At 37.0% G+C, this 18,278-nt stretch overlaps 1 protein-coding gene across 7 annotated transcripts in view; it reads left to right on the forward strand.

Annotated features, from left to right (window-relative positions):
• The window catches only part of si:dkey-237h12.3 (teneurin-3), a 128,146-nt gene extending 112,717 nt beyond the window's left edge, over window positions 1–15,429 (forward strand). For 4 of the 7 annotated variants that reach the window (XM_067380751.1, XM_067380725.1, XM_067380734.1 and 1 more), the window contains 10 exons: window positions 2,162–2,182; window positions 3,152–3,384; window positions 4,454–4,608; window positions 5,702–6,582; window positions 8,442–8,617; window positions 8,726–8,961; window positions 9,468–9,764; window positions 11,386–12,997; window positions 13,139–13,269; window positions 14,097–15,429. In XM_067380751.1, the coding sequence (XP_067236852.1) occupies window positions 2,162–2,182; window positions 3,152–3,384; window positions 4,454–4,608; window positions 5,702–6,582; window positions 8,442–8,617; window positions 8,726–8,961; window positions 9,468–9,764; window positions 11,386–12,997; window positions 13,139–13,269; window positions 14,097–14,849 (4,495 nt within the window). In that variant the 3' untranslated portion in view covers window positions 14,850–15,429. The remainder of the gene's footprint in view (window positions 1–2,161; window positions 2,183–3,151; window positions 3,385–4,453; window positions 4,609–5,701; window positions 6,583–8,441; window positions 8,618–8,725; window positions 8,962–9,467; window positions 9,765–11,385; window positions 12,998–13,138; window positions 13,270–14,096) is intronic. The other 3 variants (XM_067380743.1, XM_067380704.1, XM_067380757.1) reach the window with 1 other exon arrangement.
• The last annotated feature ends 2,849 nt before the right edge of the window (window positions 15,430–18,278 follow it).

The following is an 18,278-nucleotide window of genomic DNA, read 5'->3' on the forward strand; positions in this document are numbered from 1 at the left end:
AACGCGACACTTCACTGCAGCAAGCGTTTCAATGGGTGTGGAGCAGTGGTTCTCAACCTGCGGCCCATCACGAATGTAAATGCGTCTCGCGATATGCCGATCACAATTAAAAAAAAAAATAAATAAAATAAAAATTATAGCATACAATTTATTTTTGTTTTAAAATTTAAATTAAAGTGAATTAAATAAATATAAATGAGCTATAATGCTTTATTTGTCATATAAAATAATTTTGGTGAGCATTTATTATTTTCAGACATCAGGCAATAGGCTAATGACGCAATCACTCAGTTAACGAAACAAACACAAGTGCGCGCTTAGGAAGAATTCAAACAGTAGCCATTAATTTTGTAAATTTAAGCCTGGTCAAAAATGGTCAAATTTGTTATTAGAGGAGAAAAACAAAATGAGGAACATACAATGAAGGAACACATGCAAACAAGAAGAGTCAGCATCGAAGGTAAGAAGAATGGAAGAATCAGTTGAGTGAGATGGACGGCCTCCTGTTTGCTCTGTAGTAAACTAGGCTACTTGACAAGCAAAACCTACAATTTCAAAAGACTGAACTGTGAAATCGATGTGTTTGTTTGATGTATTTTAAATCAGTAAAAATAACCGCATCAGCGCACCCGCGGCTGGAATGAGTCCAACTCGCGGATCCGATGCTGCGCGAGGGATTGCGACATGACAGAATGCTTGATATCGTCAGAGATTGTAATTACAATGTGCTCTATGTTGTCTGTAAAAAGAGCTGAGTAACATTTGCCTATTAAAGGAACACTCCACTTTTTTTGAAAATAGGCTCATTTTCCAACTCCCCTAGAGTTAAACAGTTGAGTTTTACCGTTTTCGAATCCATTCAGCCGATTTCCGGTTCTGGCGGTACCACTTTTAGCATAGCTTAGCATAGTTCATTGAATCTGATTAGACCGTTAGCATCTCGCTCAAAAATGACCAAAAAGTTTTGATATTTTTCCTATTTAAAACTTGACTCTTCTGTAGTTAAATCGTGTACTAAGACCGACGGAAAATGAAAAATTGTGATTTTCTAGGCTGATATGGCTAGGAACTATACTCTCATTCAGGCGTAATAATCAAGGAACTTTGCTGCCGTTCCATGGCTGCAGCAGTGCAATGATATGTATGAATGAGAGTATAGTTCCTAGCCATATCAGCCTAGAAAATCGCAACTTTTCATTTTCCATCGGTCTTAGTACACGATTTAACTACAGAAGAGTCAAGTTTTAAATAGGAAAATTATCAAAACTCTTTGGTCATTTTTAAGCGCGATGCTAACGGTCTAATCAGATTCAATGAACTATGCTAAGCTATGCTAAAAGTGGTACCGCCAGAACCGGAGATCGGCTGAATGGATTCGAAAACGGTAAAACTCAACTTTTTAACACTAGGGGAGTTGGAAAATGAGCCTATTTTCAAAAAAAGTGGAGTGTTCCTTTAAGGCGTTTATGTGATTGTTTGGTGACTATTGCGATGCTGTTGAAGAAAGTCATAAAGTCATACAGAATTAAATAGCAACTTAAAGTGATTTATACAGTTTGTGTGTTCATTGAGCATTACTGATAATTATTGTAAAGCTAATGTCAGTAAGTTAGTTTTTATTTGTTATTTATTGTGTGCAACATCTAGGTATAATAATAGTATTTGCTAATACGATAACATTAAATCTGATTGGTTTGTATTGGTGACGTCATATGTAAATTATATGCGGACCGTGAGACTTTCATTTGGACCATTGTGCGGCCCACTGGGAAAAAAGTTTGAGAACCACTTCTATAAATTGTGCATAATTACATGCAACTAATCCTAAATCACACCCTAATCCTAACCGTATAGTAAGTATAGGTAATTAATTATTATTACTCAGTACTTAAATGTATAATTACACTGTAACATGGCCACCTTAAAATAAAGTGTAAACAAAAAATGGTAACATTTTACAATAAGGTTTTAACGATTATATTAAGTTTTGGTTTCATTTTCACTGTATTCCTGTTTGCCTGTTTTCAATTTGCTAGTTTGTCTCCATGGTCCTGAACTAGATGGACAAGGGGGTGAAGTGAAGTAAATAGAATAATACCTATATTTGTCTCACTATGTTTTCTTACTATATCTTTCCCTTCTTTTTTCAAACTAACCAAAGAAATAAGGATTTCAGGCACAGGTAAGTTACATTACAATAAAGCCACACAATGCTAATGTGTTTTGAGAGACGTGCATGTATTATGTACAAAATTTTAGAAGGGTAACTTTTTTTTAGATCAAAATCCCAGAAGATGTCAAGGCACATTTTATGAGAAATGCACATCACCTTTTTCCGACTGTCAAAAAGATTTACTCAAGCCATGCAAGAGGACTTTGGATTATGATGCAGTGGCCAACACTCGGGCCCTTTAGCTGAATGTACCACCACTATTTCACATTTTCACATTTGGATTTTACACAGGCCAGTGCCTTGGAGTGTGAATTGGTTTTCAAACAGTCCAAGACATTGATCGAATAGAGCGCGCTCAGTGTGCAAGAATAGAATTAAAACGGCTTTTGATAAAACGTGAAAAGATTTATCTGTTCCCAGAGGAAAATGTAACTGAGCTCCAGACCGTCATCTGCGAAGTCCTGACTCGACTGGTCATTTAACCACTAATGGCATGTCTGGAGGGGCCATGCTACCTCATTCAGAAAGGAGCAGACTGATTGGGAGGCTGAATTAATGAATGCAAATAAGCGTAGCATTCTGAAAAGCCATCAGTTGTTGACAGTCATTAAGATATGCATATCATCACCGCATCGCAGAGAACCTTTCCCCGCAAGGGAACGAGAATGATTGAAATGATCTGGCAGTCTTGAAGTCGTCATCACAGCCTCCACAAATACGTTCCAGTCACATCACATTTACTTCCCTTTCACACATTCTTTTTTCTTCTTGCCATCTGTCAGAAGCTCACACCCTTTTGATAGATGCTGCGATTCTTTCAACGTCTTTAATGGTATTAATATTCTAATCAGTCTCTCATTTCATCTGCCATCTCCAATTGCAATGTCAGACCAATAATTTATGAGTTGCACTGCCTCAGCTTGACAGCAGAGTAATGTCTTTGCTCATACTCCTACTGTTTATATGTCTCTCCCCAAGCAACAATCCCGCTCACCGCTACTACCTGACCACGGATCCGGTGACGGGGCGGCTGTATGTGTCCGACACCAACTCCAGGCGCATCTACAGCCCGCAGGTGCTTCTGGCCAGCTCAGAGCCCCAGCAGAACGTGGAGGTGGTGGCGGGAACAGGAGATCACTGTCTGCCTTTTGACGAAGCTCAGTGTGGAGATGGAGGTCCAGCTACCGAAGCTCTCCTCACGGGACCCAAAGGTATTGTTGGAGGATCATTAAAACTGATCATCAAAAGGGCCATGCATTCTCTTCACAAAAGGAGTCAAATAGTATGGGTCCTTCAAACTGCTAAAGTGCTTGAGATGAATCTTCTGAGGCATACAACAGACTTTGATTGACATGAAAGATTATCCCAAAGCTCTGTGAGCTTTTAACACTGTATTATGTACTGAGGTTTTTGATTGGCGCCTCAGCGAGGGAAATGGGAACTGACAGCCTCGGGATAGGTACTAAATTATTTGACTGAGCCAGACACAACAGATTGATGAAGCTGCTTTGAATGTTATGTGACTTCACTGACATAAATTATAAAGTGTCACACTTGTCTGGAGAATATAGACAACCTATTTCATATAATCTCATCATGCAGAAAAAGAGATGTTTTCATTGTTTTTCAATAAAATGTCATTCACACATGAATGCATGTACGGAATGATGGATACATTAGGTATCATATTTCCTGTGTAGACGGGTACATAATGTGTTGAATTGATGGGATGTGTGCAGAGATCTACATTCTAACTATAAAAAAGTCAGAAGCATTGATGCATACATGCATTTTCCTCGGTTGGGACAGAGATTTCTGCCATAATGTCAGTTCACTTCACTGTGTTTTCGTCAGGCACATAAACTCTCAATGCTACCACTCAGCTAGGCACGCATTTACCAAGCGGCAGTTACTATAGCAACCCATACTTTCATAATTTGGGTTTAAAAGTGGGTTTGATGCTTTCCCACTCCATGCTTTTTTGTCAAATACCTTGAGCAGACTTACAGACTGACTGAGACGGAGTGAGGGAGAGTGAGCACAGGCAAAAATGCTAGAGGGAGGGAGGGAGGGATGTTCTAATACATCCTATTCCACTTTCTCCTTAAGAAATAATTCAGCAGTGGGAGGCAAGATGTGAATAATTGAGGGCGATGCTTTCTGCAGTGACCTGAATAATGGGAAGCCAAACACGACACATGTACCCGCTGCCTGGATCAGGCAAGCAAAGAGCACAGCTGTGTGACCTGCACATTTCGTTCCATCCTCATTTCTCTCCAGGGATTGCCGTTGACAAGAACGGACTGATCTACTTTGTGGATGGGACCGTGATACGGAAGGTGGATCCGAACGGCATCATTTCCACCCTGTTGGGGTCCAATGACCTTGCCTCTGCTCGACCTCTGAGCTGCGACTCCGTTATGGACATCCATCAGGTGAAAAGTGAAAAATGCTTAAATCGACACACTAAAGCCATTTATCTGACCTATTGAGTGACCTAAATGAGTTTTAGTCTTGGTTAATGTCACCTGTATGTTTTTCATACTGTGGATTTAGGAAACAATGAAGTGATCAGCTGTTATGGGCTTTTTTTTTTTTTATACTGATGCTGATTGAGGCCAATTGTCGATATAATACTCATAACACTATGGCAAATATATACACATTTTTTTTAAAGAGAAATACTTTTCCTTAAAATAGAAAAAAAAATCTGTAACATTACAAATTTATTATTCTAGGTTAAAATGAATAAGCTTTCTTGAACAATGAATAAGAATTAACAATGAAATAATTAAAAAATATTTAATTTATTATTCTGTTAATAATTTTTTTATATTTTATTTATGTTAAAGTTAAAAATTAATCCATTAAAAATAATTTCATGTATTATTCTGGGTTGATATTCATTTATAAATATACTATCGTTTCTAGTTCATGTTTGTTCAAATGAAAGATTAAATCATTTAAAATATGACATTATTTTAGGTTGATATTAATTTAAAAATATACTATTGTTTATAGTTAATTCATGTTCAAAATAAACATTAAAATAATTGATTATTCTAAACTAATATTCCTAAATATACTGATTCATTCATGTTTGTTCATAATACATTAACTAATGTTTATAAAACTTGAAAAGTTAATGTATTAAAATATCAATATGTAAAAAATACCATTAATCTGAATTCATAAATGCTGGGTTTTTCATTGTTGTTTCTTATTATCTATTTCATTTATGTTATAATGGATACAACTCGTATACAACGTTATATATATACAACTTTACTGAAAACTTAACAAATTATTATCTATTGAAATTTCTGTTAGTAGATTTGCATCTGACATGGAAAAAATACCATAATTGTTAATTAGCCAAGCGAGTAGGATTAAATATCTAATTTTTACTAATGTCTGTCTATCATAAAATGGAAGGAATACAGTACATTTCGCCTTTGTGGAGTTATATAAAGTATAATATCTACACATCTTGAACAAAGCATTTTTTTCTCATTCATTTGCCTTTAGGTGTCTTTAGAATGGCCGACAGATCTGGCTGTTAGTCCAATGGATAACTCATTGTTTGTGCTGGATGGCAGTGTGGTTTTGCGGATCACTGAGGAGGGGCAGGTCAGCGTGGCAGCAGGCAGACCCCTTCATTGCCCCATGCCTTCTACAGACATCTTGGTGACAGAAACACAGCGAGCCACACATACCCATCTGGAATCCCCAAGCGCCATTGCTGTCTCTTTCAGTGGAGTGCTGCACATCGTGGAGACAGACGAGAGGAAGATGAGCCGCATACGCAGTGTGGCAGCAGATGGCGAGATCACTCACCTGGCAGGGGCGCCTTCAGACTGCGACTGCAAGACCGACGTCAACTGTGATTGTTACCTTACAGGAGATGGCTTCGCTAAAGATGCTCGGCTGAATGGGCCGTCTTCTCTCGTGGCAGCTCCGGATGGAACCCTGTACGTAGCCGACCTGGGAAACATTCGAATTCGCGTGATTGGAAAAAACAAGCCTGCACTTAACAGCATGGGCCTGTATGAAGTGGCATCATCTGCAGAGCAGGAAGTGTACATGTTTGACAGTAATGGAACGCACCAGCATACGGCCAACCTGATCACTGGAGACTTCAAATATAACTTCAGCTATAGCAATGAGGGAGATCTGACCTCAGTGGCCGACCATCATGGGAACACGCTACGGATTCGCAGGGATGCCAGCCGCCTTCCTGTGCGCATCGTTGCACCTGACAACCAGGTTATTTGGCTAACTGTAGGCTCAAGTGGTGGGCTGAAAACCCTTGGCACACAGGGGCGTGAACAGGTGCTGCTAACTTACCATGGCAACAGTGGTCTCCTGGCAACCAAAAGTACTGCCAATGGATGGACAACATTCTATGAGTAAGAATGTATAAGCACTTCTGATTGTTGCTCTTGCTTGCAGGGCAAACATCTCTATAATTATTGTTCAAATTTATGGTCAGCGATTTGAAAAAAAGTATTAAACATTGGCCTGTAACGCAAACGGCAACCTTAGAAATTACTTTTATAATTAATCAGACTTTTGCCTGGTGAATAATAAAATGGAAAAATAATCTAAGACTTACATTTGAAAGAGTATGGCGAATTCAGGTTGATTGGGACACTTTTTCCTGGTCATCTCAATAGCAAAAAATGTCCCAATCAACCTGAATCCACCCTACCTAAACCAGGGATCAGCAACGTCAGTCCTGGAGGGCCACTGTCCTGCAGAGTTTAGCTCCAAACCTAACCTAATCTTCAGGATAACTAGAAAGCTATAGGCAGGTGAGTGTTTATCAGGGTTGGAACTAAACTCTAAAGGACAGTGGCCCTCCAGGACTGAAGTTGCCCATTCCTGACTTAAACCATTTCTAGGGACCACTATCCAACATATACCACAGCTGTTTCCCATGAATCTGCAAGGCTTCTGATTTAATAGCTGCTATAAGTAAACAAATACAAGAATAACAAAGTGCAGTAAACCGTAAAACTATTTGCGCTACAAATCAGTGTGTTTATGATAATGAATTAAAATAATATGATAACAAATACCAGTTTGCAACATCAAACATCATAACGAACTGAATGGCTAAAATAATGTATAATTAAAATGCCTTTTAAACTTCACTTCAATTTCTGAACTTGAATTGAGGTAACAAAATTGCATATCAGATTAAATATAATGACCTAAAATTAAAATAGAATGAAATGAAAAATAAATGACAAATTATATATTTGTGTAATATTAAAAAGAATAATTCATCAAGACAAATTTTGAATGTTTAAAATAGTTTATCTTGGCATTAGGAAAATACAAAAAAAAAGAAAGAAGAAAAAAGGTATTTTCTAAAACCCTCTCAAATAAACCAGTGCTTATTCAAATGATTACATTAAAGGGATAGTTCACCCGATAATGATTTAATTTACTCACCCTTAAGCCATCATAGGTGTATATAACGTTCTTCTTTCAGCCAAACACAATCTAAGTTATATTAAAAAATATCCTTGCTCTTCCAAGCTTTATAATGGGATTGAATGGTACCAATTTTTAAGCCTAAAAAAGCTCATCTATCCACCATAAATGTAATCCATACGACTCCAGGGGGTTAATAAAGGCCTTCTGAAGCAAAGGGATGCATTTTGTAAGACAAATATCCATAATTATGATTTTATAAATTGTAATCACTAGTTTTACAGCTCTCCTGTGTGTTCACAAGAGATTCGAGTTCCAGCGTATGACGCAGAATGTAGAAGTAAGAGATAGGTGTAAATATTCTAGTTTTAGATTTCTAATTCGTGGCCAGTGTTTTGATTTGCTCTATCCTCTGTGCTTGCGTGTTCATCAATACATCATGCATCGGGTCAGAAGTCACTCTTCCGCTGGAACTAGACTCGTGTACGGCCGTTACCAGAAATCAGTGATTATAGTTTATAAAGTTATAAATATGGATTTTTTTCTAACAAAAACTCATTGCTTCACTTCAGAAGGCCTTTATTAAGAGTTGTATGGATTATTATTATGATGGGTAGTTGTGCTTTTGTTAGGCTTAAAAATTGGTACTATTCACTTCCATTAAAAAGCTTGAAAGAGACAGGATATTTTTTAATATAACTCTGATTGTGTTTGGCTGAAAGAAGAAAGTCATATACACCCAGGGTGAGTTAATTATGGGCTAATTTTCATTTTTGGGTGAACTTACACTTTAAATGCAGAACCTTAATATCACTCTCTCTTTCAGCTATGACACAGAGGGACGACTGACCAATGTAACCTTTCCTACTGGAGTGGTGACCAGTCTGGCCTATGACATGGATACTGTTTCTACAGTAGAAAGAGAAAGTTTTGACCGAGATGAAGCTGCAACCATAATGACAAACCAGTCAGCGATTCAGAACGTCCTCACATTGCACCAAGGTAACCCTTTTGTAAACAGACAAATCAAATAGATACACTTGCATTCTCGTAGGATTTCAAAATGTTCTAGCCTTTCTGCTAATTTATGTTGGCTTTTTTATTTTGCAGATCAGCTGAAGAACAACTATGTCATTGGTTACGACCACTCCTTATGGATTCTGTATGCCAATGGAATGAACACTCACTACCAGACTGAGCCACATATTCTGGCTGGCGCATCCTCCCCTACACTGGCGCGGAGAAATATGACTCTACCTGATGACAGCGGCCAAAACTTGGTGGAGTGGCGCTTTCGTAAAGAGCAGACAAGGACGAAGGTCACTGTATTTGGGCGCAAATTACGAGTATGTACCGAAGTCCAATTACAGACAAGAAAGAAATAGGTTTAAAAAAAAAGCCTAAGAGTCTAAGAAGACAATTTCATTCTTAAATCTATTAACCTTACTTTAAGCACTTGACATCTGCCTTGAGGTTTTACTTTGACATAAAAGAAATAATGCAAGATTTCTTTTTTATTTAGATATGAATTCTTACAATTTAAATAAATTTGGTATGAAGATAGCACCCGGCTGATCTAAGAGTAAAAAAAAATACACGTTTACAATGGTAAAACAATTTTATTCTGAAATCGATGTTGAGTACATTGGAAGATGTTTTAATAGTTTGAAAGTGAGTCACTTAGTTTTATTAAGTTAAACTATTAATCATGAGACTCATCCTCACTCATCTAATAATGGAAACTAAGGCAACTAAATGTAAAAAAATAAAAATTGCCAATTTTCTAGTAAATTTTCTGCCATTTTACTCTTGCCATACTAATTTTGTGTCTCTTCTCTGCCTGCACTTCAAGGTAAATGGACGGAACATTTTGTCTGTTGATTATGACCGAGCTCTGAGGATTGAAAAGATCTATGATGATCACCGTAAATTTCTTCTGAAGATTGGTTATGACACAGCAGGTCAGCCCACTCTCTGGATGCCAAGTAGCAAGCTGCTTCCTGTCAACCTCACTCGCAATAGCAATGGGCAGTTGAGTGCCATACACTGGGGCTCTGTCTCAGAGAGAGTAGAGTATGATGGACAAGGCCGTCTGCTTTCCAGGACATTCCCTGATGGGAAGACCTGGAGCTACACATATCTGGAGAAGGTAAAGGCAAGCAGAAATTGCTTTTAATGATATATGTAATATACAGTATACATCAAGAGTTTTTGTCAGATGACTCTGTCATGTGTACACTGCTTACCACCTTATGCAGTACACACACACACACATACTGCTCTTCAAAAGTTTTTTTTTTTTTCATCTTTTTGAAAGAAAGCTCACCGAGACTGATTTTTTTAAAATAAAAAATACAGTAAAAAACAGTAATAATTTTAAAAAAATTACAATTTAAAATGTATTGAAATAAATAAATAACATTGTTTACTATTTCTTTTCAAGTATAGCCTACATGATGTATAAGTATAGTTTTCATGATGTTCATATACGGTTCCCATAGCTGAACAAAGTCTTTCAGCTTGCCCTTAGCAATATAAATTCATCTTTCTAGCCCAGTGCAGTCCGATGTCTCCCTTACCCACATTTTCAAAGATGGAGCATCCATACTCATGTAACATAAAGTTGTGTATTCTCCTGGATTGAAGACATCCAAAGTCCAGAAGATTAGTCTGTTTCAATGTTTTTATAAAGTCCATTGGATAAATTCCATGATAAACATTCAAATTGTTAAACATATCTGACAGACATTTTATCACCTCCTTCCAGAAGTTTTGGATTTTGTACATTCCTATAGATAGATAGATAGATAATATAGTGTACCTTTCTTGTCCAAACATTGTCTTCTTGTATATCCATTTTCCAGACATTTAATTTATCTGTTGTTGAGCACTATATTAAACCATTAAGTTATAATATACTGTAGCGATACATGTATGTGGAAATTTCTCTTTTCTATTTATCTCTTTTCATCTAATTTCAACATGGATTTTTTTCTGGGATGGCAAGGCAACCATTACTTCAGCAACCATTACTGAACTCTCTAGTGTCACATGATCCTTCAGAAATCGTTTAATATGCTGATTTGGTGCTCAGAAACATTTATTATTAATGTCAATGTTTGAAATGTTGGAAATATGGATTTTTTCAGGATTCTTTAGAAAGTTCAAAAGAACAGCTTTTATTTGAAATAGAAATATTTTGTAACAAATATATTTACTGTCACTTTTTATTTTTTATGCATTCTTGCTGAATAAAAGTATTCATGTCTTTAAAAATAAATAAATAGATTTGAACAGTATATACTGAAAAATAAAGGGGTTTACACACCCTACAACTGATTTTTTATTTTTTTATTTTTCCTTCCATGGGAAAAATAAAAATAAATGGAGAGATGTTGTTGCTAGAAATTAATTTAATTTAATTAAACCTTTAATTTATTTATTTTATTTTATTTGGAATTTTATTTGGAATTTTATTTAGTTGGTCAGCATCTTAATTGTATGGAAAAGAACAGCTTGGATATTTAGCAAAATGTCATTTTGTTTTCCACAAAAAGGAATGAAAAAAACAAAACAAAAAACAAACAAACAAACAAAAAAACATGGGTATCAATTGATATGAAGGCCAGTAAATGTTGAAAAATGTTGTCCCTTTTAAGTCGCATAAACGCTTGGATCCTAGTAAGATCCAACTAGTGTAGATTAACCTAAGATGTAGTTCTTTTTCATTCATCTTGATTTATGCAAGGTATGTTTTTCTCTCATTCTAGTCAACAGTCCTGGTACTGGCAAGTCAGCGGCAGTACGTCTTTGAATATGACCCACAGGGAGGCCTTTCTGCAGTCACTATGCCCAGTGTGGCACGCTATGCTATGGAGACCATACGCTCTGTGTCTTACTACCGCAACCTTTACCATACGCCTGAGAGTAACGCTTCTGTCGCCGTGGATTACAGTGAGGACGGGAGGCTCCTGAGAGTGGTGCAGCTGGGCACGGGACGGAGAGTCCTTTACCGGTACCGCTGGCACAACAAACTCTCGGAAGTTCTGTACGACAGCACTCGTGTCAGCTTTACCTACGATGAGACGGCAGGTGTGCTGAAGACGGTCAATCTGCAGAGTGAGGGTTTTATATGCACCATTAGATACAGGCAGCTTGGCCCACTGGTAGACCGGCAGATCTACCGCTTCAGCGAGGACGGGATGGTAAACGCTCGCTTCGACTATGCTTACGACAGTAGTCTGCGTGTAACAAGCGTTCAGGGGGTTATCAACGAGACCCCGCTGCCCATTGACCTCTATCAGTATGATGACATCTCAGGGAAGGTGGAGCAGTTCGGCAAGTTTGGTGTCATCTATTACGACATCAACCAGATCATCTCCACCTCTGTCATGACTTACACCAAACACTTTGATGGGCACGGTCGGGTCCGAGAAATTCAGTATGAACTCTTTCGTTCTCTGCTCTTCTGGATCACAGTACAGTATGACGATATGGGCCGAGTCACCAAGCGAGAGATTAAGATCGGTCCGTTCGCCAATGCCACCAAGTATAGCTATGAATATGACGTGGATGGGCAGCTGCAGACCGTCTACCTCAATGAGAAAATGACATGGCGCTACAGCTATGACTTAAACGGTAACATACACCTACTGAGTCCAGCAAACAGTGCACGAATCATGCCTCTACGCTATGACCTACGAGACCGTATAACTCGTCTTGGAGACCTGCAGTACGAGTTGGACGAAGATGGGTATCTCCGACAGAGAGGCCCCGAGATCTTCCAATACAACTCCAACGGCCACCTAGAACGTGTCTACAGCAAATCCACCGGGTGGTCCGTCCAGTACCGTTACGATGGTTTGGGAAGAAGAGTGTCCAAAAAGTCCAGCATGGGACAACATCTGCAGTTCTTCTATGCTGATCTGAGCTACCCTAGCAGGATAACACATGTCTACAACCATTCAAGCTCACAGATTACCTCTTTATACTATGACCTGCAAGGACACTTGTTTGCAATGGAGATCAGCAGTGGAGCAGAGTTCTACATAGCCTGTGATAACGTAGGATCGCCACTGGCCGTCTTTGGCAGTGATGGCATCCTCCTCAAGCAAGTTCATTATACGGCCTATGGTGAGGTCTACTCAGACTCCAATCCTGACATCCAGCTGGTGATTGGCTTCCATGGAGGACTTTATGACCCTCTAACAAAACTGCTTCATTTTGGAGTGCGGGATTATGACATCATGTCGGGTCGCTGGACCTCACCTGACTTCATGCTGTGGGAGAAAATCAGCAAGAACCCGGGACCTTTCAATCTCTACATGTTCCGAAACAACAACCCAATAAGTAAAGTGCAGAAAGTTAGAGACTACTTAACAGGTAGGGCACGGATTCACTGCATCTACAGTATCTGCATCTTAAAATAGGTTCTGAAAGTAATATAGCTGCTATATATTGCACATTTCCCCCCATTGCAAATTATGACTAGATTTTAAATTTATTCATTGATATTTTCTACAGATGTAAACAGCTGGCTGGTCACATTTGGGTTCCATCTCCATAATAGTATCCCTGGTTTCCCCATCCCCATTTCTGAGATGACACAAGCCTCCTACGAACTGGCCAAAAGTCAATTGTGGGATGACCTGACAGTAAGTTTATTTTAGATGGATACCTTCACATAATAGTTTTGTTATTTTTATTTTATTTAGAGCTGTCAAGCGATTACAATTTTTAATTTAATTAATTACATGATTTGTAATTAATCTCGAATTAATCGCACATCAAATTTGGCTGAGAAATTACCCCCAAAAGATAATTTAAAGTCGTTATTGTGTTAAATGAGAAAAGCATCAAATAGACATTACAAAAAGTACTTTTAGAGAGAAATATTATAATATTATATTTGATTCAACATTTATTATACACTTATTACACATTTATTACAAATTTTAGGCTATGAGACCATGAGGGTAAATGATGACAGAATTTTCATTTTTGGGTAAACCATACAGTACTTTTATTTATTTATTTATTTTTTATTAATTTGGAATATGACTTTTTTTCAATGAAATAATACTTTAAAAAATAAGAAACCAAAACTGGCAGTAGGTGGTGGTAAATGTCTAAATGAGCAAGTCAGTCTTTCATTTATTCGATTTGTTCAAACTGACGATTCATTCAGGAATGAAGTAAATGGCTCTCCTTATGAATGGACCATTGAATCATTGGTTCCCTCGATTAGTTTTTTGTACTATTATATATTCAGATAATGGTGTGATTTGTGTAACTAATAATAATTTATAATAGTAAAAACAATAAAAGCTATGTTTTCCAAATTTTTTTTTTTTTTTCAAAAACAAATGGTCTTTTTTTTTTTTAGATCTAGGAGAATCCCATTGAAAAAACAATTCTTGGAATGGAACTCAAGTTATTATAGCTACACGTTTCTATAATTGTTTATCATCTTGTTTTGTAGGTTAGCTTTGCAGTCCAGCAGCACGTCATTCGACAAGCTGAAGCATTTTTAACATTTGGGGATCTGCCACAGGTCGAGTTTGGCCATAGCCAAAGGGCTGATAAACCCTGGCTGTGGTTCGCCTCAAGCGATTCATTGATAGGTCGTGGGATCATGCTGGCCCTTTACAAGGGCATCGTGATAACTCGTGCACTAAGCCTGGCTAATGAGGATTGCGTCAAGGTTGCCAACATCCTCAATGGCGCCCTATACTTGAAAGACTTGCACTTTATTGTGGATGGCAGAGACACACACTTCTTTGTTAAAATGAATTCTCCTGAAGCAGACCTGGCAGCGCTGCGGCTTACTAGCGGACGGAAAGAACTTGAGAATGCAGTGAATGTAACGGTGTCACAGTCCACAGCTGTGCTAGGTGGCCGCACCCGGCGCTTCGCAGATGTAGAGCTTCAGCGAGGCGCTCTCACCCTGCACGTGCGCTACGGGGCATCTCTGGACGAGGAACGAGTGCGTGTTTTAGAGATGGCCCGACAGAGGGCCCTCACCATCACATGGGCACGTGAGCAGCAGCGGGTGCGAAACGGAGAGGAAGGATCCCGACTATGGACTGAGGGAGAGAAGAGGCAGCTTCTCAGCAGCGGACGAGTGCAAGGCTACGATGGATACTATGTGCTGTCAGTAGAGCAGTATCCTGAGCTAGCCGACAGTGTGAACAACATTCAGTTCCTCAGACAAAATGAGATTGGCAAAAGGTAGTGAACTTAGCCACAACCACTCTGTGCAATTTGTAATCGAAGAATAAGTTAAGCGGACACATTTATTACGTCCTCAGAGTTTGTAAAAACTCTACTACTCCTAGTCTAATAAGAAGAGTACAACCTAGGGGGGAAAAAGAGCATTAAAACAACGCTGTGCGTTGTGAATCATTGTGTTTTCTCAAATCCTATTAAAGGCCTTAACAAGGTTACAGTTGTGGAGCACAATGAAATTATGAACTTAATAGCATCAAGAGACAGGCCAGATTCATAGAGTTGTTGATATCTTTATTTAACTATTTATTAATTATTCATTTTTACAGGCACTATTCAAATATATCGCTAAAGAGAAAAGCAACATACCTTTTGGAAAATGAAAATGTTTACATATGCATATCACTGTACCACTGCAAAAATACCACATTTGATGTCAGGTGGTTTATTGTAGCCAGCTATACACTGTAATATTTTTATATTTATTCAGATTTGTCTCTCTTTCCTGTACATTTCATGAATATCATAATGGGAAAAAAAAAATGCTTTTGTTGGCAGTCATGTCATTTGCAATGAAAACTCTCCTTATTTTTGTTATTTTTTATTTATGTCTGGTTCTCCTTTGTTACGGAAACATTGTTTTATAAATGACATTTGACAGTTTGATTTGCAGTCATTTTACGTCATACTTTAACTGAATAAACTGTACATATAATGAATAAAATGGCAGCACAGCACAGAAAATATGTAAATGTCTGTATTTATGTAAATGAGTGTTTACTTGCATATTTTTAAAATTAAAAGCAATTATTTGCTCATTTGGTTACAGGTCCCAAGGGAAATATTTATGAAAATTGTTTGTACTTAAAAGAAAATAAATGATAAAATTACTTAATTTTGACAGTTTTTTATTTCTTTGAGCACATCTCAAATTAAAATCAGGTTAATCAAGAGCATTATACACTTTTGCCTATAGTTTCATGGACAAATAAACCTTGGCAAAACAATAACAACTAAACTTTGTAAAACATTTTTGTCCACTAGCTATTAAAAAAAAAATGCAGTTTACTGCTGAACTAATTGCGCTGTGGCACTCTGAAGTTAGACGTGAGAGGTCATTTGAATTCACTTTAATCAAAAGCAAGACTGTAGTCATGAGTAAATCTCACTTTCATCTGCTTTGGCAATAGTGGGTAAACTAATGGTAATCCCTAAATATTAACTTAAATTTATAATTGCTTTCTGTGTAAAATCTGATTAATGAGTGATCAAAGGCAGAAGAGTCGGGACCACAAAGCATGAAAATTTGCTTGCTGAGTCATTGAAACCTCAACATCCTCTATCATGTGATTTCTACTACAACCTTCTAGCACAGATTGTTTAAAAATGGTTTATGGTGCATCATAAAACGCATCTATATATATGATGTGGTAATTGCAGTGTTTAACTAAATCTTAGATCACAAAAAAGATGTTTTCTCATTCTGTTAGGATGCACAGGGAAACATGAAACACAATCCATCTATAGTGATGAGCACAGCACTGACATTACAGTGTCCTCTTGCAGATATCATTTTTAAATTTAACATATTCCTTGGTCAGCTGCAAATGTTCATGATTTATTCAAGCACTCAGACTAATAATGTTGATGATCAGGCAAAGTGAAAACGTCTGTATGTGCAGACAGACGGAGTGTATTCAGGCAGGAAAGACGTGATATACTGATTTAGCCTTGTGTAACTAATTATTATAATAATAATAATAATAATAATAATAATAAATATTATAAATAATAATAAAGAAAAATAAAAAAAAACTACTTTTCAATTTTCAAAACTACTTTTAAAAAGCAAGCAGACTTACGTATGATCTTTGAACCTGTAAAAAGACTAGCTCTGCTTGTCTTAAGAGAATTCTAGTGCTAACCTTCATTTATTTTCACTTTAACATTGAAAAATCCAACAATAAGAAGTGCATTTCATTACATGAATGATACACTTTTTTAACTGAAAAACGGTGAAATCTGAGACGCTGTCATCTATGGCAATATATCTGTCTGCGCATCTATATAACTAAACCGAACTCATTCAGTCTTGTTTCATTCATACAATTGGCAAAAATGAGCTCAGTGAACTTCAGTGTTAATAAATGGCTTTGTTTGTGTTGTTGGTAGATCCATAGATGACAGCGAATATTCCCAAATAATGAATGCCGCAAGTTCAATCAGAATCTAGTTTTCCAGAGGGCCATGTAATAACTTGTATCATTTGTAACTAGTAGTAGTGGTGCATGTGGTAGTTACTGCTAGAAATTATAGTACCCTTTTTTAAAACTGTCACCCCCCGTTTTTAAACCTATAGACATAAAAGTGCACTATCCAAACTTGAATTGTTATAATTCATGAACACTTTTGAATACAGACATAAGGTTGGTCTCTTTTTAAAGAAGACAATCAGCAGATTATTGTGGCTGTGAAATAATTTCAAAACATGAAAGTATAAAAAAGTTATACAAGTTTAAATGTACTGTAAAGAAAATGTACTGTACTATTTTTATTATATTTTATATAAAATAAATATTTTACAAAATAGTTTTTAATCCAAAATTGCTATAAAATTAAAGCCATATGTCTCGATAAGTTGTGTTCCAAATTTGAAGTTGATATTAAAAAAATTGAGGTTCCTACGCGTTATACCAAAAAAAGCCACCGGGTGACACCCAAACTCCATTGAATTATGTTGATGCATTTTTCTGTCACAACTGCATAAATTTGTCTTTCAATATTACTTCTATAACAAAATAATCACCAAGTATGGAATCTTGAGACTTTAAGACCTTTCCAACGATATGTATTTTGTCAAGATTATAAAAAGTTTTGATTCTAAAAGACCGTAATATAACACCCCGCACTTAGGGGGAGGAGACCACTAAAAGATTTTGAGGTACAATTTCCATGGTAACACAATGTCGGATTTCAAAATGGTTTTCACAGGATGAATTTTGAGGGTTTAAGCTTTCAAATGATATATAATTTAATTTACCAGTTTCCCGCCACGCTAATGGGTCAAACCATCGTTACGGGGAAAGATTTCACCCCATAACGCTTCACTCAAGATTCATTAAATAACAAATACATAAGCAATTTCTTACATTTCAATAATAATACCAACCAGCAAACACATACAAATACAAAAGAAAGATTCATTATCACATAGACAGTCATTTGATCATTACAGCTAAATAAACGCAGACACAAAGTCATTGCTATGTTAGGAATAGTATACTACAGAAATATGCTATTTCTTCAATATGAAGATATAGCGAAAATAGTTGTATCTCAGTATGCAATTCCAAATTTAGCAGTTATTCCTTGCATAGCCTACTAGTTACTAGGGCTGCCATTGACTAAAGATTTTTCTGGTCGACTAGTAAACCAT

The sequence above is a fragment of the Chanodichthys erythropterus genome, chromosome 1, assembly GCF_024489055.1.
Source record: "Chanodichthys erythropterus isolate Z2021 chromosome 1, ASM2448905v1, whole genome shotgun sequence".
Taxonomy (NCBI): domain Eukaryota; kingdom Metazoa; phylum Chordata; class Actinopteri; order Cypriniformes; family Xenocyprididae; genus Chanodichthys; species Chanodichthys erythropterus.